At 40.8% G+C, this 27,592-nt stretch overlaps 1 protein-coding gene and 1 non-coding gene across 8 annotated transcripts in view; both read left to right on the forward strand.

The window, feature by feature from the left end:
• Window positions 1–27,592, forward strand: part of APP (amyloid beta precursor protein) — a 312,207-nt gene that overhangs the window by 230,699 nt on the left and 53,916 nt on the right. For all 7 annotated transcript variants that reach the window (XM_005201137.4, XM_005201138.4, XM_005201139.4 and 4 more), the window contains 2 exons: window positions 6,644–6,772; window positions 10,864–10,963. In XM_005201137.4, coding sequence (XP_005201194.1) covers window positions 6,644–6,772; window positions 10,864–10,963 — 229 coding nt within the window. The remainder of the gene's footprint in view (window positions 1–6,643; window positions 6,773–10,863; window positions 10,964–27,592) is intronic.
• Window positions 26,305–26,407, forward strand: LOC112448277 (U6 spliceosomal RNA). The gene has a single exon (XR_003036648.1). It is a non-coding gene; the product is annotated as a U6 spliceosomal RNA (small nuclear RNA).

The raw sequence follows: 27,592 nt of genomic DNA on the forward strand, positions 1-27,592 counted from the left end.
ATAGAAGATGTAAAGAGAATGAATGAAATTATATGCATAGAGGTTAAAAACATGCTTCTTAATCTCTGCTTACTGTCAATATCCTTATGAGCCACTGAATTCTTAAGCTAGTTTTTCTAAACATCTGAATAATCCTGTCTTAAATGTAAGGATTATGACAATAGAAATAGTTACTTTAATAGAATATATTTCTATACAGATTTCAGATATTTTTCCTATCATTTCTGTGTGAATGTTTCTGCACTTTTAATTAAAATTTTAAATTATTCACCTTTGTCCTAAGATGATGAAATAAAAATCCCTAAACAATGGAAGGTTCCTGTTATACTACTATTCTGCCTAAAAGTTGTAAAGACTGTTACTCCTGTATTTAAATGAAACATGCATGAATCATATATCAGAAGCAGAATTCTTTTTCTTTCCTTTTTTTTAACTAAAGCAAATGGAAATAGAAAGGTACAGGGGAATGTTATTTTTCTTTCTTACTTAAAATAGCATTTGTTTTTGAAGTGTCAACATAACTGCCATTTTATTTAGGATGCTTCATCTGCCTACTCCAACGTAATGACTAATCTGATTTTTATATTTTTCATTTCTTAACATGGTCTTTAGAAATATGTTTCCAAACAGAATCTTGTCATTCATTTAATGAGGGACCTCAGAGTGTCTTTCTGAAAAGCATCCTGAATTCTCCTGTCCTGAGGTGTAGGCAGTGGGAGGGAAAGGCTGGTGTCTGTATAGATGCCCACACGATGTGTATCTGAGCTCACATAAACAGTGATGAGGTCACGGCGTACCCTGGGCTCTAGAGTACAAAGCTTTGTTCTGTGCTCCAAGAGCTTTGTTCCTGGGCAGAGAGAGGCCTGGACTGTCCTGAGAGCCTGGTGTGCTACTGTTTCATTGTCAAGCTCTAGGGATTTGGGGTGGGGGGAAGTTAGGAATATATTTCTGAATGTATTTCTGAAGCATATAAAGAAATGTTGGTATCAAATGAGATAAGCAATTGTAAACGTGTGAACATATTCACAACTTAATTATCCATTTTAGTAGAAGATAAGGATGGATTTAGAATTAGAATCTGTGAATGTCACAAAAGCCTAACTTCTCATTAATGCCTTTAATCTTTTTCCGGTAATATTAAACAGATTGACAGAGGACCTTTCTATCTTGCTATTTCTCCTCCCTGCATCTGAGGCATTAGCTAAAGCACAGCAGAATGCCAAAAACCAAGGATGGCATTTCCGAGATTGAATAAATCTGGATGATTTTCAACACAATTAAAAGGGCAGATATTAGTGTGTCCCAAAAGAATATTATCTGCACTTATAAGAACTGGAAATCCAGGCGAGGACATCTAGAACAGACTCTTAATTTCTAACTATTCAGCAGCCTCTTTTGGTTTTCAGCTCTATAGGTTACTTTGTGGAATGGTCCTTTGCATGGTCCATTTTGGAGTTTCCTTGAAAGGCAGGATCATGTAGTGATCCAGAGATTGACCTGTAGAGCCAGAGTTGGTCTACCTGTTCTTGGCTCTACTCCTGACTAGTTCTGTGACTAAATGTAACCAGCTTCATAGCCCGTTATCTCCCTTGTGCCTTGTTAGGTTCATCAATGAAATGGGTTGACCAGCTGTACCTCTGTCATACGGTTGATAGGAAGATTGTGAATCACTGTGCATGAACTCCCTGAAGCACTGTCTTATTCATATAAGCAGTCAATAAATGTTGAACTGCCATTGCTTAGACAAGAGAAATAAGGGGAGGCAAGACTGTAGAAAAAATGTTTACTGAGTAGCTACTGTGGATGCAGCATTATGCTGAGTAACTAACACAATATTTTTTTTTTTACTGTTCAACAAGGCCCCACTTATATAAAATAATTTTATAAAAATAGTATGTAAATATATTTGCAGTGTTGATACAGTTTTGTCTCCTAATGATAGAATAATGGTTTTAAGTTTCTTCGTGCTGTTTTACATACCCCAGTTATCTTCAGAGAAGGTATATAATTTTATTTAATTTTAATTTTGAGATATTAAAAATGTATACACTACAAAGAGTAGTATGAAAATATGTTTTTAAAATATAGATTATGTATCCATCACCCAAATATAAATTATTATCATATTGGTACATTTGCATCAGTTCTTCTTTTCACCATTGAAATGATTCTTTAATGTAATTGTTATATTATATCAGAGTATTGTTGACTGGGGACTTCCCTGGTGGCTCAGTGGTAAAGAATCCTCCTGCCAATGCAAGACACACAGGTTCAATCCCTAAGTCGGGAAGATCCCCTGGAGAAGGGAATGACAACCCACTCTAGTATTCTTGCCTGGGAAATTCCATGGATAGAGGAGCCTGGCGGGCTACACTCCAGGGAGTCACAAAAGAATTGGACACAACTGAGCGACTAAAGCAACAACAATTGTTGATTTACAGTGTCATGTTAGTTTCAGTAACAAACAACGTTTTCATCCCCATGTGTGCCTATGAAAGATCGTTATCTCAGTGGCACAGATGAGGAAACTGAGGCTTAGGTAGTTTGAGACTCATGTTTATTTTTAAATTGATGTTAAGGTTAATAACCACAGGTGGGAGTCTGTGCCGTTTGTGGTGACAGGGGAAAAAAGCGGGGGGTTGGGGAAGAGACTCAAATGTCAGTTATTAGAATTTAGCTTCAAGCATCAAGACCAATTTGGAGCCGTTACATCCTGGCACCCATGCTTGGGGGTGACAGTCCTGAGGACCACATGGCCTTGTAGAAATGTTTATAGGTGACTGACTACCAAAAAAGAAAGAAGAAAAGAGAGTTATGATGAAAAATAATCCTTATGGTCACTTGAAGCATTTTTTGCTTATGTGAGCTCATAAAGAAAAAAAGTTCTATTGTCTTCAAAACAACAAAGCCTTTTCAAGAATTCAAAAATGAAACTGAGCAACTGAGAAACCATATTCAGCCAAGTAGTTGCACCAGTAAGAGGCTGGGGCGTCTTGGATGACTGCAATTATTTGCAGTCCTGTCTGTATCCAACCTTGGAAGTATGACTGCAGTAGAACTAAAGGAGTTTCTTAGGCCTTGGTGCTGAATAAAGGAGCAAGTGTGAAGGGCATGCAATATCCTGTTTGCTCAATCCTGTGTATAAAATATCCATCACATTCAACAGTACTCAGCCTTTGATTTCTGACCTCAAAATTACCTTTTCCAAACAAGTTTGTATAAACTTGGGCTTCCCTGGTGGCTCAGATGGTAAAGAATCCACCTGTAATACAGAAGACCTAGGTTCGATCCCTGGGTCGGGAAGATCCCCTGGAGAAGGGTACGGCTACTCACTCCACTATTCTGGCCTGGAGAATTCCATGGACAGAGGAGCCTGATGGGCTAAGGTCCATGGAGTCACAGAGTCAGACACGACCGAGCAACTTTGATTTTGTATAAACCTATCGCCTTTTACATGTGTATTATCAGTGGAGTTTGTCAATTGTTATTTCTTTTACTGCTTTTCTCCTTTTAAAAAGATTTAAAAGATCATTCTCTAATTTGTAGGGTAAACCAAATTTCACAGTAGCAATGACAATTATAATGATGGGCTGCCAAACACTATGTTTCAAGCTGTGATGTCTGCCTTTTTTGGAGATTACGGAGAAGCACATTGCTTCCAGGATAAACGGAAGAAAGAAGGCAGATGAGCCCAGGTTTACTTTCTTTCTGTTGTGTTTATTTATTTGTTTTCTTAAGTGTAGGAGTGTCGCCTGTGGAAGGCATGAAAGTGAAAGTTGCTCACTCGTGTCCGACTCTTTGTGACCCCATGGACTATACAGTCCATAGAATTCTCCAGGCCAGAATACTGGAGTGGGTAGCCTTTTAGCCTTTCCCTTCTCCAAGGGATCTTCCCAACCCAGGGATCAAACCCAGGCCTCCAGAATTGCAGGGAGATTCGTTACCAGCTGAGCCACAGGGAAGCCCAAGAATACTGGAGTGGGTAGTCTGTCCCTACTCCAGCAGATCTTCCCAACCCAGGAGTCGAATCGGCGTCTCCTGCCTTGCAGGCAGATTCTTTACCAACTGAGCTATCAGGGAAGGCATGGAAGCCAATTCAGAGCAGGCTCTCTGAGTCAAGCACTCTCTATCATGTGTGATTCTTAATACAGAAAGACCAAACCTGGCCCTTGAGAGGCTCACAGTTGAAGAGGGCAGTCAGAAACACGTAACACTCCTCTGTTCTTGGAATTCCCCAGGTAAGAATCCTGGAGTGGGTAGCCATTTCCTTCTCCAGGGGATCTTCCCGACCTAGGGATCCAACCAGGTCTCCTGCGTTGCAGGCAGGTTTTTTACTGTCTGAGCCATCAGGGAAGCCCATATTATTTAATAGGTTGTATTAAATGCAATAATGAGGGTTTGCAAAGCATTTCCTGGGAGCACAAGGAAAGGATACCTACCACTTTTGCCTGGGATGTCAGGGAAGTGGCCCCACAGTTAAGCAACAGGAGACAGGGAGGCACATTCCATAAAGTATTGGGAAACACACACACACCATCTCTGCAAATAAAATCTGTACCTTCCAACTGATTTTCAGGGCACCATAGGTTAATAATAACTGCTGCTGCTGCTGCTAAGTCACTTCAGTCATGTGCGACTCTGTGTGACCCCATAGACAGCAGCCCACCAGGCTCCCCTGTCTCTGGGATTCTCCAGGCAAGAACACTGGAGTGGGTTGCCATTTCCTTTTCCAATGCATGAAAGTGAAAAGTGAAAGTGAAGTTGCTCAAGTCCTGTCCGACCCTCAGAGACCCCATGGACTGCAGCCTACCAGGCTTCTCCATCCATGGGATTTTCCAGGCAGGAGTACTGGAGTGGGGTGCCATTGCCTTCTCCGTAATAATAACTAGATATACCCAAATGGCCAAAATTCTATTTCTGACATGGACTTCCACAGGTAATTTTTGTTTATTTTAATGAAGAGGAAGCATGTATCTTTGGAAATTGTTTTTAAAACTCACATAGTGTAATGCATGTAGCAGTAGAATTGTTAAAGACAGAGAAAGTAGACCTTGTCCTTTTTTAAAAAAAAATAAGGATGAATGCTTTCAAGTAAGACTGGAATAAAAATGGAATGGAACCAATTAGAAAAAAAATAGAAGCACTTAAGAAGAAACTTAATTGTTGCTGAAAGAATTAGAATCTAATCTCATGGAAAGATTTTAATTAAACTCCAGAGTAAAATAAAACATTGGCCTTTCTCCTAGGAAAATATGATGTCTCTTAGAATTTATCAACTATTCCTTGGCCTGCAAATCAGTGGTGATTGTCTGTTATTTTTCTCATTTTGATTATTACATGTTACTGATGGTAGGATTATTTGTGCAGCAATAACTGCTGAGACAACCACTCAGTTCAGTTCAGTCACTCAGTCGTGTCCAGCTCTTTGCAACCCCATGGACTGCAGCACGCCAGGCCTCCCTGTCCATCACCAACTCCCCGAGTTTACTCAAATTCATGTCCATTGAGTCAGTGATGCCATCCAACCATCTCATCCTCTGTTGTCCCCTTCTCCTCCTGCCCCCAGTCTTTCCCAGCATCAGAGTATTTTCAAATGAGTCAGTTCTTTGCATCAGGTGGCCAAAGTATTAGTTTCAGCTTCAGCATCAGTCCTTCCAGTGAACATTCAGGACTGATTTCCTCTAGGATGGACTAGTTGGATCTCCTTGCAGTCCAAGGGACTCTCAAGAGTCTTCTCCAACACCACAGTTCAAAAGCATCAATTTTTCGGTGCTCAGCTTTCTTTAAAGTCAGACTCTCACATCCATTTCTAGTAGTCATGTATGGATGTGAGAGTTGGATATGAGACAATCATTAAAACTGTACAAATAGAAATGTAGTCTCAAGTGCCCCTGTATATTTGGGTGGGAAAACGGGAAGGACCTACGTTAAATCTGACAGATCCAGAATCAACTCTCTGGGCTTCTCTGGTGGCTCAGGGTTAAGAATCCACCTGCCGATGCAAGGGACACCGGTTTGATCCCTGATCCCCGAAGAGCCCACGTGCCTCAGAGCAGCTAAACCCAAGGGCCACAGTTAATGAGCCTGTGCTCTCGAGCTCAGGAGTCACAACTGCCCCTGAAGCCCACATGCCCACAAGCTTGGGCTTGACCACAAGAGAAGCCACCGCTATAAGAAGCCTGCACACTGCACCTAGAGAGTAGCCTAAGCAGCAACAAAGACCTAGCATGGCCACAAATTTTTTAAAAATCCACTCTCCTTCAGTAACAGAAGGCTCTGTGTTTTAAAAGGAATTGTTAACAAGGACAGCCATCATCAAGCTTTTTAAAAATCCACTCTCCTTCCACAACAGAAGGCGCTATTTTAAAAGGAATTGTTAACAAGGACAGCCATCATCGTATGTGTCAAATGCTAAATGCTCTTATAGAAATGAAAAATGGCCAATTGAATAAGGAATTACCTAGGAAGAGGGGAGTGGAGAATTATTTGAAAAGGAGAATTGCCAAAAAAAGAGGAAAAAAAAATGACTCACAGTGCTTTCACATCAGGGGATGAATTAGTGGACCCTCTGACCCCAAAGCGTTTAGAAAAACCAATATTTTGAATCTGAACTTTTTTTTTTTTTCATTTTTGCCCCCTACAGCCTCGTCACGTGTTCAACATGCTAAAGAAGTATGTCCGTGCTGAACAGAAAGACAGACAACACACCCTAAAGCATTTTGAACATGTTCGCATGGTGGATCCAAAGAAAGCTGCTCAAATCCGATCCCAGGTAAGCACAAAGTGTGGTAGTCATGCCACTTGGACAATTCAGTGTCCTTGCCCTTTGAATTGAATCTTTAGGTATTCCCGGAGTAGCCATGGATGTTGGACCTCTATAGCAAGAGTCCTTTAATACCTGGGAAATTCTAGAGGCTTGTCCTAGGGCAGCATGAGATTTGGCACTTCCTGAGTTATAAAAATTTTGTTTTCACAGACAACTAGTCAATCTGATCACACTAGGACCACAGCCTTGTCTAACTCAATGAAACTAAGCCATGCCGTGTGGGGCCACCCAAGACGGGCAGGTCATGGTAAAGAGGTCTGACAGAATGTGGTCCACTGGAGAAGGGAATGGCAAACCACTTCAGTATTCTTGCCTTGAGAACCCCATGAACAGTATGAAAAGGCAAAATGATAGGATACTGAAAGAGGAACTCCCCAGGTCAGTAGGTACCCAATATGCTACTGGAGATCAGTGGAGAAATAACTCTAGAAAGAATGAAGGGATGGAGCCAAAGCAAAAACAATACCCAGTTGTGGATGTGACTGGTGATAGAAGCAAGGTCCGATGCTGTAAAGAGCACTATTGCATAGGAACCTGGAATGTCAGGTCCATGAATCAAGGCAAATTGGAAGCAGTCAAACAGGAGATGGCAAGAGTGAACGTCGACATTCTAGGAATCAGCGAACTAAAATGGACTGAAATGGGTGAATTTAATTCAGATGACCATTATATCTACTACTATGGGCAGGAATCCCTTAGAAGAAATGGAGTAGCCATCATGGTCAACAAAAGAGTTTGAAATGCAGTACTTGGATGCAATCTCAAAAACAACAAAATGATCTCTGTTTGTTTCCAAGGCAAACCATTCAATATCACAGTAATCCAAGTCTATGCCCCAACCAGTAATGCTGAAGAAGCTGAAGTTGAACGGTTCTATGAAGACCTACAAGACCTTCTAGAACTAACACCCCAAAAAGATGTCCTTTTCATTATAGGGAACTAGAATGCAAAAGTAGGAAGTCAAGAAACACCTGGGCTAACAGCCAAATTTGGCCTTGGAATACAGAATGAAGCAGGGCAAAGACTATTAATAAAGTTTTGCCAAGAGAATGCACTGGACATAGCAAACACACTCATCCAACAACACAAGAGAAGACTCTACACATGGACATTACCAGATGGCCAACACCAAAATCAGATTGATTATATTCTTTGCAGCCAAAGATGGAGAAGCTCTATACAGTCAGCAAAAACAAGACCGGGAGTTGACTATGGCTCAGATCATGAACTCCTTATTGCCAAATTCAGATTAAATTGAAGAAAGTAGGGAAAATCACTAGACCATTCAGGTATGACCTAAATCAAATCCCTTATGATTATACACTGGAAGTGAGAAATAGATTTAAGGGAGTAGATCTGATAGACAAGAGTGCCTAATGAACTATGGACGGAGGTTCGTGACATTGTACAGGAGATAGGGATCAATACCATCCCCATGGGAAAGAAATGCAAACAAGCAAACTGGCTGTCTGGGGAGGCCTTACAAATAGCTGTGAAAAGAAGAGAAGTGAAAAGCAAGGAGAAAAGGAAAGATATAAGCATCTGAATGCAGAGTTCCAAAGAATAGCAAGGAGAGATAAGAAAGCCTTCCTCAGCAATCAATGCAAAGAAATAAAAGAAAACAACAGAATGGGCAAGACTAGAGATCTCTTCAAGAAAATTAGAGATACCAAGGGAACATTTCATGCAAAGATGGGCTCGATAAATGACAGAAATGGTATGGACCTAACATAAGCAGAAGATATTAAGAAGAGATGGCAAGAATACACAGAAGAACTGTACAAAAAAGATCTTCATGACCCATATAATCACGATGGTGTGATCACTCACCTAGAGCCAGACATCCTGGAATATGAAGTCAAGTGGGCCTTAGAAAGCATCACTATGAACAAAGCTAGTGGAGGTGATGGAATTCCAGTGGAGCTATTTCAAATCCTGAAAGATGATGCTGTGAAAGTGCTGCATTCAGTATGCCAGCAAATTTGGAAAACTCAGCAGTGGCCACAGGACTGGAAAAGTTTAGTTTTCATTCCAATCCCAAAGAAAGGCAATGCTAAAGAATGCTCAAACTACCGCACAATTGCCCTCATCTCACACGCTAGTAAAGTAATGCTGAAAATTCTCCAAGCCAGGCTTCAGCGATACGTGAACCATAAACTTCCAGATGTTCAAGCTGGTTTTAGAAAAGTTAGAGGAACCAGAGATCAAATTGCCAACATTCGCTGGATCATTGAAAAAGCAAGAGAGTTCCACAAAAACATCTATTTCTGCTTTATTGACTATGCCAAAGCCTTTGACTGTTTGGATCACAATAAACTGTGGGAAATTCTGAAAGAGATGGGAATACCAGACCACCTGACCTGCCTCTTGAGAAATCTATATGCAGGTCAGGAAGCAACAGTTAGAACTGGACATGGAACAACAGACTGGTTCCAAAGAGGAAAAGGAGTACGTCAAGGCTGTATATTGTCACCCTGCTTATTTAACTTCTATGCAGAGTACATCATGAGAAACGCTGGACTGGAAGAAGCACAAGCTGAAATCAAGATTGCCGGGAGAAATATCAATAACCTCAGATATGCAGATGACACCACCCTTATGGCAGAAAGTGAAGAGGAGCTCAAAAGCCTCTTGATGAAAGTGAAAGAGGAGAGTGAAAAAGTTGGCTTAAAGCTCAATATTCAGAAAATGAAGATCATGGCATCCGGTCCCATCACTTCATGGGAAATAGATGGGGAAACAGTGGAAACAGTGTCAGACTTCATTTGGGGGGGGCTCCAAAATCACTGTAGATGGTGATTGCAGCCATGAAATTAAAAGACGCTTACTCCTTGGAAGGAAAGTTACGACCAACCTAAATAGCATGTTCAAAAGCAGAGACATTACTTTGCCAACAAAGGTCCGTCTAGTCAAGGCTATGGTTTTTCCAGTAGTCATGTATGGATATGAGAGTGGGACTGTGAAGAAAGCTGAGCACTGAAGAATTGATGCTTTTGAACTGTGGTGTTGGAGAAGACTCTTGAGAGTCCCTTGGACTGCAAGGAGATCCAACTAGTCCATTCTAAAGGAGATCAGTCCTGGGTGTTCTTTGGAAGGACTGATGCTAAAGCTGAAACTGCAATATTTTGGCCACCTGATGCGAAGAGTTGACTCACTGGAAAAGAATCTGATGCTGGGAGGGATTGGGGGCAGGAAGAAAAGGGGACGACAGAGGATGGGATGGCTGGATGGCATCACTGACTCGATGGACATGAGTTTGGGTGAACTCTGGGAGTTGGTGATGGACAGGGAGGCCTGGCGTGCTACAATTCATGGGGTCGCAAAGAGTCGGACACGACTGAGCAACTGAACTGTACTGAGTTATAAAAATAACAAAGAGTATAAAAATCTTGAGTGTCTATTGCTACTGATTCTTAAAGAACCATTTCAAACTCTGATGACTAAAACAACAAAAACATAAATTGTATACACCAAAACTGCTAACATATGGTCCAGCTAATTAGAGAAGACAATCACAAGCTCCGTTTCTGTAATGGAGCTTGGAAATAATATGAGACTAGATGTAGCTTGGTAGTGATAAGTTTCATACTCTGTCATTTGCAAAGCTTGACAACTGGAATCTACCTGCGGAAATTTAAATTTTTAAATTTCCATAAACAGAAGAGTTTTTCAAGTATCTATCATGAAATATCCATGTGATCCCATCTGTTGGAAAATTTGAAAAACATATATTTAGGACATCAGAGGTTATTTAGGAATCTCAATCATAATTGGGCAGAAATGGTCTTTTCAGCTGGCTGTATATTTTATGGTTATAAACATTTAATGTAATGGGAAGTTTAAAACAGTCCAAAGATGGAGAGCTAAAAATAAGAGAACAAGAAAAATAAAGGTGCCCTTTCGAGTTCAAAGTTCCAGCAGCATTTTGTCAGTTTTATTTGGGAAGTTTGTATCTGTCTGTGGTGCCTGGTAAGGAAAATAACTGTTCCTTACTCCAGAGACGGTTCACCTGGCACTGTCTACCTCCTTTGCTACAGGTTATGACACACCTCCGCGTCATTTATGAACGCATGAACCAGTCTCTCTCCCTGCTCTACAATGTTCCTGCCGTGGCCGAGGAAATTCAGGATGAAGTTGGTGAGTGAGCTGTTCTTTTGATGCTGCACATATAAACATATTTTCCTCGTGCAGGAGAAAATCAGGGAACTGAGTTAGTCTGCCTCGGAAATCACCAGTGTTTTAACAGGTGGAAGGAAAAAGAGCAGATTCCCTTTGATGATGAAACCCTTGGGGAATATAAATGGCTCTCATTTCAGCAATTGCATCAGATCTTAACTTCATGCTTACAAAAGTGGGGAAATGTGACTTGCCTTTTGGTCTGTTTGTGTGATAATGAGCCACTTGTTACTGGATTGTACTTGTCAACAGTTGTCTGACTTAGTCTTGTAAGTTTCACCTTATGTTGCTTTGGTACTTTACAATTTAATAGAAACAACCATTTCGTCATCTCTTAATTCTTAATTATCATACTTTTTGAGTGGCATGATAGACCAGTTTTTCAGATGAAGGGACTCAAATCTACAGTTTTAGGAACTTGCCTATGCCACGAATACTCTAGGGAACCCAGAAAAACCATAAAACTGTGACTTCTGACTTTGAGATGATTGTTGTCTTCAGTAATACATCTTTCTTTGTTGTCTGCCCCACCCCACCCCACCACAGAGTCATGAGTGTTGTCTGAATCAGATTGTTGTTTAAACTTAATTAACTGTGTGCCCACTGTCTTTCATTAAACTTTTATTTAAATAATCACACACTCATAAGAAGTTAGGAAAGTAATACAGAGAAGTCCGGGGTCGACTTCCTCATAGTAACATCTTATATAATGCCATATATTTGCAAAACCAGGAAACAGATCTTGTGTGCCCACTGTCTCCTGTGACCCTAATGATATCTTTAATATTTTGTATGAGTAAGTTTTCCCATTTCTATTTTTCTTGGAAAGGGAGTAATGTATCACATAATGTAATTCTCCACAAACCCCCAAAATGCCTGTATTTAACTTTATCTCACAAAAGTACTTAGATGCATTTGCCCCCGTGCATGTTTCAGCATAAAATAGATGTGTGAATCTGGGTGCCTTGGGGCATGAACTGTTTGTAAATAAGCAATATGTGTGCGGTGTCTCTCTCTCCGTAATGAGTCCTGCCCTTTGTTAATTGGGTTGGAAATAGATGCTTAATTAGGTTTGAAATGGATGCAGGTTGTCTGAAATCAGGCCACCCAGGATACGCTGTAGATGGTGTACAGGTTGCAGGAATTCCTGCTTTGAAGTGCCCGAAACACAGCTCGATTTTTCCATCTCATGCCAGTGCTATTCCACTCTTCTTTTTTTCTAACTTGGCAATGCCTCGCAAGTGTAGTTTGTATTATGGTCAGGTATTTGGCACTTCATCAAGTGGCAATGGTCTGTTCAGTATTGTGTGTTAACATACAGAATCGTTTCTTTAAGAACTGAATATTCTTGTCAGATACATTTGTAAGGTAGACATGTAAGGAAGCTCTAAAATACTGTTTATTAAATAACTATAAGAAAGTCCTCTAGTAAGTTGTAGACGGGACAAAGTCAAAGAAATCATCACATTCTTAATGAATCGAAGCTCCTATCTTCTAGGTGAATGTATTTTTGCCTTCTAGCCATCTTAACAAGCTTATTTTCATAAGGGACTTAGAGCTGTTGCCAGTAATACAACTATGGAAGAATAAGCCATTGCACAAGACTAGAATATTTCACTCTCACCCAGTAATTGGTTGGCTCTTTCTAATTAAATTATCAGATGTTTTTATTGAGCAAACTACTGAAAGCAGTGACCACTAATGAGACACAGTTCCCCAGAACAGATGGCAGTTCAGCTGTCTTGAGTGTTGCAAAATGCCCAAGAATCGGGCCACACACTAAACTTCACATCTCAGTGACAGGGAGAATATTCAGAGGGCTAGAATCAAGGAATTATTTTCCTTTAAAACTAAAAAAGCTATTAAGTTGGATTAAGAGCATATCATTTAAAAAATAGTTACGCCAAGTGAAAGAAGCTAGTCACAAATGATCACATATTGTATAATTCCATTTATATAAAATATGCAGAATTGGGAAATTTATAGACAGAAATCATACTGGTGTCTGGCAAGGGCTTGGAAGGTGGGGGTAATGCTGCTGCTGCTGCTGCTAAGTCGCTTCAGTCGTGTCCGACTCTGTGCAACCCCATAGACGGCAGCCCACCAGGCTCCCCCGTCCCTGGGATTCTCCAGGCAAGAACACTGGAGTGGGTTGCCATTTCCTTCTCCAATGCATGAAAGTGAAAAATGAAAGGGAAGTCACTCAGTCATGTCCAACTCTTCGCGACCCCATGGACTGTAGCCTACCAGGCTCCTCCATCCATGGGATTTTCCAGGCAAGAGCACTGGAGTGGGGTGCCATTGCCTTCTCCAGGGGGGTAGTAAGAGTACAGTTAATGAATATGTTGTTGTTCAGATGCTAAGTCATGTATGACTCTTTTTGACCCTATGAACTGCAGCACGCCAAGCTTCCCAAACTCACTATCTCCCTGAGTTTGCTCAAACTCATGTCCATCAAGGCAGTGATGCCATCCAACTGTCTAATCCTCTGTTGTCCCCTTCTCCTCCTGCCCTCAGTCTTTGCCAGCATCAGGTTCTTCTCCAATGAGTCAGCTCTTCGCATCAGGTGGCACAGGATTGGAGCTTCAGCTTCACCATCAGTCCTTCCAATGAATATTCAGAGTTGATTTCCTTAGGATTGACTGGTTTGATCTCCTTGCTGTCCAAGGGACTCTCAAGAGTCAGATAATGAAATGTTTCTAAAATTAGACAGTAATAATGGCTGCACAACTCTGTGAATACACTAATACCCATAAATATTAATACATTTAAAACAGTAATTTTTTTGGCATGTGAATTATATCTCAATTAAGCTGTTGCTTAATAAAAAATAAAGTCACCCCTTAACTTAGCACAAAAAAAGTTTTGTCATTCTAAGTACACTGAACACCAAATCCTGAAAGATAATCATTTTCAAAATCTTTCTCGCCTCCATTTTTAAATGGCTGTTTCCTATGGGAGCAGAAGCTTGCATTAATGAACTCCATTAAATAGGTCTGTGTACCATTGGAGGTTCTAGCACCAAAGCCAAAGAAGAGAGTTCGTCTATGAGCTCAGCTGTCTCATAGAAGCGTTCTTCGTTTGAAGGAACATCTTGAAATAACTTCCTCCTAAAGTAGGAGTATGGATAAAACAGGGCTTCCCAGGTGGCACAGGGGCAAAGAACCCCTCTGCCAATGTAGGAGACTGAAGAGACACAGATTCAGTCCCTGGGTCGGGGATCCCCTGAAGGACGAAATGGCAGCCCACTCCAGTATTCTTGCCTGGGAAATTCCATGGGCAGAGGACCAAGGCGGGCTACAGCCTGTGGGTTCCCAAAGAGGCAGACTTGGCGACTCAGCAACAACAAATGGATGAAAAAGACGGACCATGGGTGCTAATTGTTTAAGCTGAGTGGGAGTTCTTTGTAGTAGTCTCTTTACTTTTGTATATGCTTGAAATTTTCCACAATAGAAGTTGTTGATTTGTCGCTTACTTTCTAAATAGAATCTTCACAATTTTCTTCCACTTTATGTCTTGTACATTTAATTGTTTCTGCATAAAAGCTTCGTCATTTAGTCTGATGTACACGCATCTGTGTTTTCTCTATAATCAAATTTTAGATTTGGAGTCAGTTCAGTGTAAATAAGGATACTAAAATTCCGAGCCACTGGTCCAAGGAGAGGATCCAAAAGAGCCTACAAATGCATGCTTTTTGTATAAAAGTTTGTGCTTATAAACACAGGCAGTTAGGATATATTTAATACTGTAAAACATCAGGAGAGAAATACAGTAGTTTTGTCACATGAGGGTTAATAGTTGCTCTGGAGATAAAGGGTTTTCAACAGCCCTGAGAAACTGCCAGTATCTTTGGTGATGTAGGTTTACCTACTCTGGGTAATTTATGTTCCCATGAGGGTAGAATTCTCTAGCATGGAGGAAATTGAGGAAGAAGCTAGCCACGGCAAAGAGAAAAGGGCAAAAGTGAGAACTGACATCAAATTTGTGGCATCAAAAAGTCAGTAAAGTAAGACTGACTAGAGTCTAGAATTCACCATGCCACTGAGATCCAGCTCTGCTCATTTTCAGCCACCGCACTTTCCTGAGAACCACATTTGTTTATGCTATTCTGCTGTTAACTCCTGTAAATCCTATATTCATAAACCTAACAGTAGCCTGTCTGCTGATTCTCAGCAACATATTCCAGACTCAATACAGGCAGACCTCTATTGTGCTTCACAGATACTGCGTTCTTTACAGTTTGAAGGTTGGTGGCAACTTGTCTCAAGTGAATCTATCAACACCATTTTCCAACTGCATTTTCTCACTCCATGTCTCTGTGTCACATATTGGTCATTATTTTGATATTCCATTCCTTCTCATTATTATTATACTTGTGATGGTGATCTATGATCAGTGATCTTTGATGTTGTTCAGTCGCTAGGTCGTGTCCAACTCTTTGCATTCTTGTGGACTGTAGCCAGCCAGAATACTCTGTCCATGGCATTCTCCAAGGCAAGAATACTGGAGTGAGCTGCCATTTCCTCCTCCAGGGGATCTTTCTGACCCAGGGATCAAACCCATGTCTCCAACAATGGCAGGCAGATTCATTACCACTTGGAGTTTGCTCAGAGCATGTCCGTTGAGTCAGTGATGCTATCCAACCATCTCATCCTAAGCAGCCCTCTCCTGCTTTTGCCTTCAATCTTTCCCAGCATCACAGTTTTGTTCCAGTGAGTCAGCTCTTTGCATCAGGTGGCCAAAGTATTGGAGTTTGGTTTTCAGCATCAGTGCCTCCAGTGAATTTTTAGGGTTGATTTACTCTATGAAATCATATTTCAGATATTGTTATTATATCTGTGATGGTGACCTGTGATCAGTGATCTTTGATGTTACTATTGCAAAAAGATTGTGACTTCCTAAAGGCTCAGATGACAATTAGCATTCTGTAGCAATAAAGTATTTTTCAATTAAGGTGTGTTCATTGTTTCTTTGATATAATGCTATTTGCGCTTAATAGACTACAGGGTAGTGCAATCATAACTTTTATTTGCACTGGAAAACCAAAAAATTCATGCTAATTGCTTTACTGCAGTTTTCTGGAACAAGCCTGCAATATCTCTGAGGTATGCCTATATTTCACCCATTTCACAAACTCCAAACTATGTGTTTAAAGAAAGCATTGGGTCCCTCTTGAAATTCACTCATTTTACAGTCTCAGTTATGGGTTCTCCCAGTTGTCCTAAACCATATCCATGATGCGTTCCTTTCCTCCACCCATGATTGCTCATCAATCTGAAATCTATGTATTCTACCTCCTGTATTCATGAGGACTGCCTTCTCTGTAAACCCATGTGTTAGCTCAGATCCTCATCCTCACATGAGTTTCACTGGACTCATCACAGGATAAGAGGTCATCCTGCCTCTTACCTTTCCATGGCTCCCTTCTACCCAGACTCTTCCTCTTCAGAGCTGACTTCCTGCTAAAATGAAAAGACAGCCCACACATGGTTCTTCCTTGCTTGAAAAGCAGCATCCTTCAGTGCTCAGCTGAAATGCCCACACTCCCATAAACCCTTGACTAATTTGCATAGGAAGCCAGGTGGAAGAGCTGGTGTTTGAGTGACAGCTGTATGGCAAACTGATGACTATGTCTTACCTATGATGTTGCTGGCCTGAGTTCTTTATGAAAGTCCACCCTTGCTGAGGTTCAGGGTCATCACATGTAGATGTGGCAGGTGGTTTAGGGATAGAGTGTGACCGACCAATATTCATTAGTACTGCTGTGTCAGATGGTAAAGAATCTGCCTGCAATGCGGGAGACCCAGGTTCCATCCCTGAATCAGGAAGATCCCTGGAGGAGGAGGGGATGGCAACCCACTCCAGTGTTCTTGCCTGGAGAATTCCATGGACAGAGGAGTCTGGAGGGCTATAGTCCCGGAGGTCACGTGACTAACACTTTCACTATCCACATGAAGCGGAGCTTTCTTGTAATTCACACAGAAGTACCACATGTGCCAGTGACGGCGCTGGTGAATTCAGTGTCTGCACCCCCAACTTACGATTGAAGAAACTGAACCTCAAGAGAGAGGTCACTGACTTGGCCTTAACCAATTTCACGCAAAGATGGGCTCAATAGAGGACAGAAATGGTATGAACCTAACAGAAGCAGTAGATATTAAGAAAAAGTGCAAGAATACACAGAAGAACTGTACAAAAAAGATCTTCACGACCAAGATAATCATGATGGTGTGATCACTCACCTAGAGCCAGACATCCTGGAATGTGAAGTCAAGTGGGCCTTAGAAAGCATCACTATGAACAAAGCTAGTGGAGGTGATGGAATTCCAGTGGAGCTATTTCAAATCCTGAAAGATGATACTGTGAAAGTGCTGCACTCAATATGCCAGCAAATTTGGAAGACTCAGCAGTGGCCATAGGACTGGAAAAGGTCAGTTTTCATTCCTATCCCAAAGAAAGGCTATGCCAAAGATTGCTCAAACTACCGCACAGTTGTACTCATCTCACACGCTAGTAAAGTAATGCTCAAAATTCTCCAAGCCAGGCTTTAGCAATATGTGAACTGTGAACTTCCAGATGTTCAAGCTGGTTTTAGAAAAGGCAGAGGAACCAGAGATCAAATTCCCAACATCCACTGGATCATGGAAAAAGCAAGAGAGTTCCAGAAAAACATCTATTTCTGCTTTATTGACTATGCCAAAGCCTTTGACTGTGTGGATCACAAGAAACTGGAAAATTCTGAAGGAGATGGGGATACCAGACCACCTGACCTGCCTCTTGAGAAACCTATATGCAGGTCAGGAAGCAACAGTTAGAACTGGATATGGAACAACAGACTGGTTCCACATAGGAAAGGAGTACGTCAAGACTATATTGTCACCCTGCTTATTTAACTTCTATGCAGAGTACATCATGAGAAACGCTGGACTGGAAGAAGCACAAGCTGAAATCAAGATTGCCGGGAGAAATATCAATAACCTCAGATATGCAGATGACACCACCCTTATGGCAGAAAGTGAAGAGAAACTAAAAAGTCTCTTGATGAAAGTGAAAGAGGAGAGTGAAAAAGTTGGCTTAAAACTCAACATTCAGAAAACGAAGATCATGACATCTGGTCCCATCACTGCATGGCAAATAGATGGGGAAACAATGGAAACAGTATCAGACTTTGTTTTTTGGGGGCTCCAAAATCACTGCAGATGGTGACTGCAGCCATGAAATTAAAAGACGCTTACTCCTTGGAAGAAAAGTTATGACCAACCTAGATAGCATATTCAAAAGCAGAGACATTACTTTGCCAACAAAGGTCCATCTAGTCAAGGCTGTGGTTTTTCCATTGGTCATGTATGAATGTGAGAGTTGGACTGTGAAGAAAGCTGAGCGCCGAAGAATTGATGCTTTTGAACTGTGGTGTCGGAGAAGACTCTTGAGAGTCCCTTGGACTGCAAGGAGATCCAACCAGTCCATTCTGAATGAGATCAGCCCTGGGATTTCTTTGGAAGGACTGATGCTAAAGCTGAAACTCCAGTACTTTGGCCACCTCATGCGAAGAGTTGACTCACTGGAAAAGAGTCTGATACTGGGAGGGATTGGGGACAGGAGGAGAAGAGGACAACAGAGGATGAGGTGGCTGGATGGCATCACTGACTCGATGGATGTGAGTCTGAGTGAATTCTGGGAGTTGGTGATGGACAGGGAGGCCTGGCATGCTGCGATTCATTGGGTCACAAAGAGTCGGACACGACTGAGCGAGTGAACTGACTGACTGACTGATGGTTAAAGTGAGGAAAGTGGCATTGGAGCCAAGGTCTGCATGAGTCTGAGATTTATTCTGTCTCTGCTACCCACTTTTCTACTCTCAATTCAGTAGAATTCTCTTCTAGATCCTCAGTGTCTCTTCTAGAATTCTCTTCTAGATCCTCAGTGTCTAGAGCACCAGATATCCACCTTGAGTACCATACTCTTGTGTTTAATTGCGGACGTGTTCACCAGCCGCCCTCATCCTGTGAGCTCTTTCTGGACATGTCTTGGGCATGCTCGTATCCTTGGGGTCCAGCATAGGACCTGGTACTCTGTGGGTATCAGTCTTCATAGCTTGTGCACGGGTGCTCAGTCTCTCAGTCGTGTCCAACCCTTTGTGAACCCATGGACTGTAGCCCACCAGGCTCCTCTGTCCATGGGATTTTCCCGCAAGAATACTGGAGTGGGTAGCCATTTCCTCCTCCAGAAGATCTTCCCAATCCAGAGATCAAACTGGCATCACCTGTGTCTCCTGCACTGCCAGCAGATTCTTTACTGCTGAGCCACCGGACAAACCCATAGCTTGCTGCTGCTGCTGCTGCTAAGTCGCTTCAGTCGTGTCCGACTCTGTAACCCTGAAGACCCACCCTGAATGCCTTCCTTAGCACGTAGCATAGCTAGTGTTGCATAGAAGAGACCTCTTTCCTCAGGCACAGCATTCTCTAAAGCTGTAATTGATCAAGCCAGCAAAGTGGGTGAAGCTGGCACAGCTATCAAAGAATCAAGCAGAGTTCTCAGTGCTGGAATGAATAACATTTTACAGTATTAACCTCTGTCATTTCCATGACCTTCTGCCGTTTGGTTTTCTGCCCAATTCATATATTTTGACACTTGATCTATTAAATATGTTGTCTGGTTTGACTGTCCCATCAACAAGGGTCTGAATCTGTTTATTTGCTTTGCTTCACCAATAAGAATGAATTATCAGAACTACTCTATTATTAGTCTTATAAAAGCTTGCCATTTATTACTTTTTTTTCAGTTCAGTTTGAGTTATTATTATGTGCAAGTTCCCAGCCATGTCATTGATTATTTAATGTCTTCCTTTTTAAAAGTAAGGTATTTGCATACAAATTATGAAGTTTTCTGTAAAGAAGGGCTTAAGGCATTGTTTTTAGAGGGGGGAAACCCCTTATTCGTTTAAAATAACTGTTTAGGACTTTATTTTTTATTCAGCAAATGATAGAATCATTAATGTAAGGAAAATATGCCTCTTTTCAATGTCCATATTTTAATCATCTTTGAACTCTTCACAAAGGCAGAATTCCTTCATCTCTACTATTGTTCAGCTCAGTTTTTACTTTGTCAATTTGCTGTGTCAGCATGATCGTGTTTTTCTACCCTTGGTAATCTTCCTTGAATCTATGCTAAAAAGAATTCTATTCTTCTGTAAGCACTAAGGTTACTTATCAAAATGCTTCATTTTGTAGCTTTCTCAAGGCTAAAATCATTGCAGCTCTTGAGAAATGGGTGTTTCACAGAATGTTGTAATGACCAATTTATGAGAAAGTCAGGAAGAGGGAAGGTGGAAGGAAGGCCCAGTTGTTTTATACCCTGTTTTGTTTTTTCTTTTAGCATTCAAAATTAGTAAAAGCATGAATTATTATAAATCAGATGTTGAAAATTCCATCTCTGACTGAACAAATTCATGGTGAATGGGGTAGGATTGAACTGTGTGGAAGGAAATCAAGAAACTCAGTTAATGAAGGAATGCTTATAATTTTTTATTACAATTTGACTGTGGCCCCTTGATAAACTCTTCATCTCTTTGGGGAAAATACAGCATGTTCACTTCAAGGACAGTGTCTCCATTCTCTGCTCCTAATAAACCTATTGATTTGGGGATTTAATGAATCCAAAGTAAGCTAGGTTTAAATTAGAATATTTATAGCACTTGCCAGACCAACAAAAAGGAACATTCATTACAACTGAGAATTTTAAGTATTCTTGTATATAATTGTTAGTCAAGGAAGGCCATCAGGGAGAAAAAAATCATAAAAGTAAATAAAATGAACAAAGGCAGACAGGACTTAGCAACTGAACAACAAAAAATAAAGTGAAACAACTAGTAACTTGCTCTGCTCTTATTCTTTGTTTTTCATAAGAAATGACTTTTATGTATATGTAGATTTTTTATTTTAGAGATGATTTAACTATTTGGATATTCAGTTGTTGCTGTTGTTCAGTCGCTACATCGTATACGACTCTTCACAAACCCATGGGCTATGGCACTCCAGGCTCCTCTGTCTTCCACAATCTCCCCGAGTTTGCTCAGACTTATGTCCATTGAGTCAGTGATGCTGCCTAACCATCTCAACCTCTGCTGCCGTCTTCTCCTTTTGCCTTCAGTCTTTCCCAGCATCAGGGTCTTTTCTGGTCAGTTGGCTCTTTCCATCAGGTGGGCAAAGTATTGGATATAAGGACATTTATTTGTCTCATAAATTGCCAAAGACATGTTCTTCCCTTAGTCTTGCAGTAGTCTCAGAGCTCCTTACTCATATTTTCTCCAGTATTACTGCCTGAATTATAGTTTTGACTGGTGTTTATTTGCCTACCTATAACTGTGTATCTTTGGCCCCCTTGTAGCAAAACAGTTACTCTTCCAAAATAGAACCACTCATTTTATGAGAAAATGAAAATGTGTTGTCAAGTGACCTACATCAGTCAGTTCAGTTCAGGCGCTCAGTCGTGTCCGACTCTTTGCGACCCCATGAATCACAGCACGTCAGGCCTCCCTGTCCATCACCATCTCCCAGAATTCACTCAGACTCACATCCATCGAGTCAGTGATTCCATCCAGCCATCTCATCCTCTGTCGTCCCCTTCTCCTCCTGCCCCCAATCCCTCCCAGCATCAGAGTCTTTTCCAATGAGTCAACTCTTCACATGAGGTGGCCAAAGTACTGGAGTTTCAGCTTTAGCATCAGTCCTTCCAAAGAAATCCCAGGGCTGATCTCCTTCAGAATGGACTGGTTGGATCTCCCTGCAGTCCAAGGGACTCTCAAGAGTCTTCTCCAACACCACAGTTCAAAAGCATCAATTCTTCGGCGCTCAGCCTTCTTCACAGTCCAACTCTCACATCCATACATGACCACAGGAAAAACCATAGCCTTGACTAGACGGACCTTTGTTGGCAAAGTAATGTCTCTGCTTTTCAGTATGCTATCTAGGTTGGTCATAACTTTCCTTCCAAGGAGTAAGCATCTTTTAATTTCATGGCTGCAGTCACCATCTGCAGTGATTTTGGAGCCCAGAAAAATAAGTTCAACCACTGTTTCCACTGTTTCCCCATCTGTTTGCCATGAAGTGATGGGGCCAGATGCCATTATCTTAGTTTTCTGAATGTTGAGCTTGAAATCAACTTTTTCACTCTCCACTTTCACTTTCATCAAGAGACTCTTTAGTTCTTCTTCACTTTCTACCATAAGGGTGGTGTCATCTGCATATCTGAGGTTATTGATAGTGTGATATACTGATCTCATTTCTTGCCTCATTCTTGCCTCATGATATACTTGATCTCATTTATTTTATGCCATTGCAGTGGTTCTCTGGATTATGTTTTCAGTCTAAATAACTAAGTGCTGTCTATTAAAATCTTTTGCTTTATTAATTGGGCTTTATGCCTTTTTATTATTGAGTTGCAAAAGTTCTTTATTCTGGAGACTAACCTCTCGTTAAATATATAATTTGAAACTATTTTCTCCCATTATGTAGGTTTTTTGCACTCTTTTGATATCCTGTGAACACACAAAATTATAAAACTTTGATGAAGTCCAGTTTATCAATTTGTTGTTTCTATTGCTTATGCTTTAGTGTTATGTCTAAAAACCATTGCCTGATCCAAGGTCAAATGTATATCTGTGTTTCTTTCCAAGAGTTTTATAGTTTAACCCTTATAGTTAGATCTTTGATTCATTTGGAGTTCACTTTTATATGTGGTGTGAGGTAAGGATCCAGCTTCATTCTTTTGCGTGTGGATATCCAGTGTCCCAGCACCATTTGTTGAAAAAACTGTTCTTTCTATTCTAAGTGGTCTTGGAACCCTTGTCAAAAATCAGTTGACCAGCGACGTAAGAGTTTGTTTCTTGACTCTCAACTCTGTTCCTTTGCTCTATATGTACATCCCTATTATTGTTGTAATAGTAGGGATTTTTCATGGACTGCACTATTTTGACTACTGTAGCTCTGTAATGAGTTTTGACGTCATGCGCTGTGAGTCATCCTTTGTTCTTTTTCAAGACTGCTTTGACTGTTTGGGGTCCCTTGCTTTTCCATATGAATTTCAGAGTCTTTTCTCCTTTTTTCTACAAGAAAAAAGATAGTCAAAATTTTAATAGGGATTACCTTGAATCTGTAGGTCAATTCAGGCAGTGTTCTTATTATAAATTTTTTTGGCTTTTTTTCCATTGGAATAGAATTGATTTACAATGTTGTGTTAGTTTCAGGTGTACGGCAGCATGATTCAGTTATACATATACTCATTCTACTTCAGATTCTCAGTGTTCTGTAATAACCTACATGAGTAAAGAATCTGATTCCTTTTCATTTCCTTCTGTTTTTATTGTAATTTTTTAAATGAAGTTTTAAAACACTGTCACTACCTAAAGAGATATCCATTATGAGATGATTCCTCTGTATTCCCATGCAGGAGGGTTAAGCTTTAGAAGCAGCAGGAAAATTGATTTAGCACACTGATACCCTTTATCCCAAACCTGCCTGAGATGCAAGGAAATTTCTATGTGAACTTTTCCTTAAATCATGATGACTATGACACACGGACACATTGGTGTGTTTTGTCTGTTTCCGTGCCATCCTCTGATGTGTGTGCGTGTGCACGTGTGTGTGTGCGCGCGTGCCTCAACCACGTGGATGAAACCTGACGCATTGCCTCCCACCCCGAGCTCTGCGGCTGCCTGTGATGATCCCTGGTGCAATTCCAGGGTGTTCCCTGAGCTCACCAGCTCTTATGCATGGCCCTGTAATTTGAATCAAAATTCAAGAAGAATTCTTAACTAAAATGATTGGGAGGTGAAGTCAGACCACAGTAGAGGCTCCTAGACTGTTTCTGGCGGGGAACCCTGCAGCAGATGTGTCTGATTTTTTATTGGCAGGGGGATAGATTCTGGGGAACAACCAGTGATGTTACACTGGAGAACAAGGTCTGGCTATCTTGTCTTTCACAACCAGCTGCCTTCAAGGTTCATATTTTGAAAGAGAAGAAAAGTGGTAGTGATATTGCTGCTGTGAATATAGAGATGCATTCAAATTGAGATTAATTTTGAAATTTATTTCCACAGAGTCTAACTCGAAAAAAGATGAATGTGTTTACATGTGAGAAAGAGTTTGGAAGGAATGTTAATTTGCCTCTTGCTCATAACTCAGAAACCAATTTTGCAGTGTGCTCCCTGAGTAAGCCCCATTGCTGTGCCGTGCTCAGTCGTGTCGGACTCTTGGAAAATCCCAGGCAAGAATACTGAAGTGGGTTGCCATTTCCTCCTCCAAGGGATCTTCGTGACCCAGGGATAGAACCCGGGTCTCCTTTGTCTCCTGCATTGCAAGCAGATTCTTTTACTATTGAGCCACCAGGGAAGCCCAAGCTCTGTTACTTTTTCTTAACTCTTCTCCTGCCATCTATGCTATGGTCTGCTTTATAAAGTCAGTAATAAACAGTAAAGTATAATGTCTCATCAAAAGTAGGAGATCGGGAATTTCCCTGGTGGCTTAGTGGCTAAAACTTCGCCTTCCAATGCAGGGCATGTGGGTTCAGTCCCTGGTCGGGGAGCTAAAATCCCACGTGCCTCTCCTGTGGCAAAAACCAAAACATAAAGCAGAAACAATATTGTAACAAATTCAATAAAGACTTTAAAAACGGTCCACTTCAAAAAGAAACCTTTTTTTTAAAAAAAAAGGAGATCTATTAACCCATTCCTGTTTATGAGGCATAAGTCCAAAGCAATGCTGACATCATATGAATCATCATGCTATTCAGAGTCTTTTGGACTTGGGGTGAGAAAGTGGTCAAAAGACCAAAGTCAGGATGTTACTTAATTTCAACTACTATTGCAGATCCATTGATCTAAGACAGTGGATTGAAAATGGACTATTTAATGTTTTAAAAAATTTTATAAATATATTTATGACTACATGTGCTCATAAAAGCATGAGTTAAATCTCATTATTTCTGTGGAACACCAAATAGTGACCATTTGTCTTATCTTTCGCATGTCTCTGTATCTTTGTTTTTGGTCTGGGTGGTATTGAGACGAGTCTGCCCATACCCTTTGAGCAAATAGAGGAATTGTGTGTTCAGCTTCCTCTTAAATATGGAACTTGATAAAGCTGCTCCTAAGGTCAACAGAGACCAGAGACACTGTCATCTGAGAGAAGGAAGAAGGGCCAGCTGCAAGTTTCACACCTCTCAGAAGCAAGAGGCTGAACCAGCCAGCCTGCCTTGGCAAACAATTCATTCCTTCTCTTTCAGAGGCTGGCAGAGTGAAGGGGAAGCTGGGGCTGTAGCTAGTTGCTTCTGAAGCTTTGCCAAGTTATAAAGAATTTCCCGAGGCATGAAGAGTAGAGATCTGGGAGTGCCACAGGGAACATTTCATATTAATATGATTATACTTATTAGCATTTTATACTCTTTTTATTTAGGAGATTGTTTTTATTTAGAAGCAAACCAAATTTCACATTCTAGGTTTGGGGCAAAGATGGGAGACATTCAGAGAGAAATTGCTGTTTGAAGTTCTAAATGAGTAACTCTTTTGGAAAAACCTGCCTTCATTTTGTTGATGATGACTGAGGCTTGAAATAATTAAAATGGGTTTGCTCTCTAATGATGGGCTTCCCAGGTGGCACTAGTGGTAAAGAATCTGCCTGCCAGTGCAGGAGACATGAAAGACATGGGTTCAGTCCCTGCGTCGGGAAGATCACCTGCAGAAGGGCATGGCAACCCACTCCAGTATTCTTGCCCAGAAAATTCCACAGACAGATGAGCCTGGTGGCCAGGCTACAATTCATGGGGTCACAGAGAGTTGGACAGAACCGAAGCGACTTAGCATGCACGCACGCACACTCAAATGACAGTCAGCATATGTGATAGAAAGGAAAGTTGCCGAAATAGCCTTTTTGATGTGACTTAACATTATAAGAAAAGTATTGTGGTGGGGCTTGACTTGAAAACATAATCATTCATACTTTGACCTTTATTACATTAAAACTTTTTCTTTATCTCGTGACTATGACCTGATAGCTTATACTTCTTGCTGTTTATGTTTCCCATGATACCAAAAATCAGTTTCCTAAAATTTTTATATATGACACATTGGTAATAGTTATAACTATTACATTATTAGAGTTTTCTAATCAAACTGCTTTAGTCAAATAAAAAGAAAACTAACTTTATCATTGCCACTGAGCTGTCACTAGATAATGCCTTAATTCTTGGTCACCACTCTTAATGATTTCAAGGAAGTATTAGAGGGCTTCAGAAGTATAATATGATGCTTACTTTGGGAGCAAATATACTAAAATTGGAACAATACAGAAAAGATTAACATGACTCCTGCTTAAGTATGACATGCAAATTTGTGAAAGCTTCCATGTTTTCAATCCATTGTATATGAGGCATCTAGAATAGTAAATTTATAGAGACGACGTAAAACGGTAGTTGTCAGGGCCTAGGGGGAGAAGGGAATGGGGGATTAATCTGTAATGAGTACAGAGTTTCAGTTTGGGAAGATAAAAATGTTCTAGAGATGGAAGGTGGTGATGATTGTGAATATACTTAAAGCCACTGAAACCGCTTTTAACCACTTAAAATGGTTAAAATAGTAAGATTTGTGTTATATTTATTTTTCACAATAATAGTAGCTCTCTATGTACATTTATATCATTTGCCATTTTGAGTAGCAAAGGCATCTAAAAATTAATCCAAGGATGTTGGATCTTCAATAAGCATTCATTACACTCTCCCCATATTCCAGATATATGCACATTGCCAGACATTTTCCAGGTATATGGCACAATCTTTCATACCTGAATAATTTGGAATCTGCTTGGGGAGACTTTGGATAAACACAGTTGAAGGAGAGGCTTCTCTCATTAAGCTGAGGGATGTTGATCGCATGTCTCTTGGCATTAGGTAGCATCATCTGGCAGCCATTCCTTACTTCCTTCATCACTTATTGAAGATAATTAGAGGAGAAAGGAACCTAGTCTTCAACCGGCTCAGCTCCATCATTTCACTGGCTCAAAGAGAGTATAATCTGCCCAAGGTCATGCATCTGGTTAATAAGACTAGAGACCGAATCTATTCTGGTGTCTGTGTATCCAGTAGTATTTGTTCTGCCTCCTTGCTGAGGCCAAGTTAAACCAAAATGGATTTTGGAAGCTGTTTATTCAGCTTCAGGACCTGTTCTTTGAAAATATTATGGGTACAAGAAATGGCCCTCTTTTAGCATATGTTACTCAGTGATAAATGCTTCCCAAGCTCAAAGACTCAACACCCTTGGACACTTAAGTCAATGTGAACGTATTCATAAAGGACATTAGTGTCAGCCGCATTGTGCGTTTGCAGGATTTTTTGTACATTTTTATTCTGCATTGGCTTAGAAATCATATGCGAACGCATGAAAACTGACAACAAACGTGCCTTCTTCTGTATAATTGCCATTCGCTTACTCTGCGCAGAACAAGCACACATTTCTCTGAAAACACAAGATAATAATACTCAGCTAGGTCTTAACCGTTTGTGAGGGATCTGACTTAGTGTTTAGCTCTGCGAATGTCAGTG

Source organism: Bos taurus, chromosome 1, assembly GCF_002263795.3.
Source record: "Bos taurus isolate L1 Dominette 01449 registration number 42190680 breed Hereford chromosome 1, ARS-UCD2.0, whole genome shotgun sequence".
NCBI lineage: Eukaryota > Metazoa > Chordata > Mammalia > Artiodactyla > Bovidae > Bos > Bos taurus.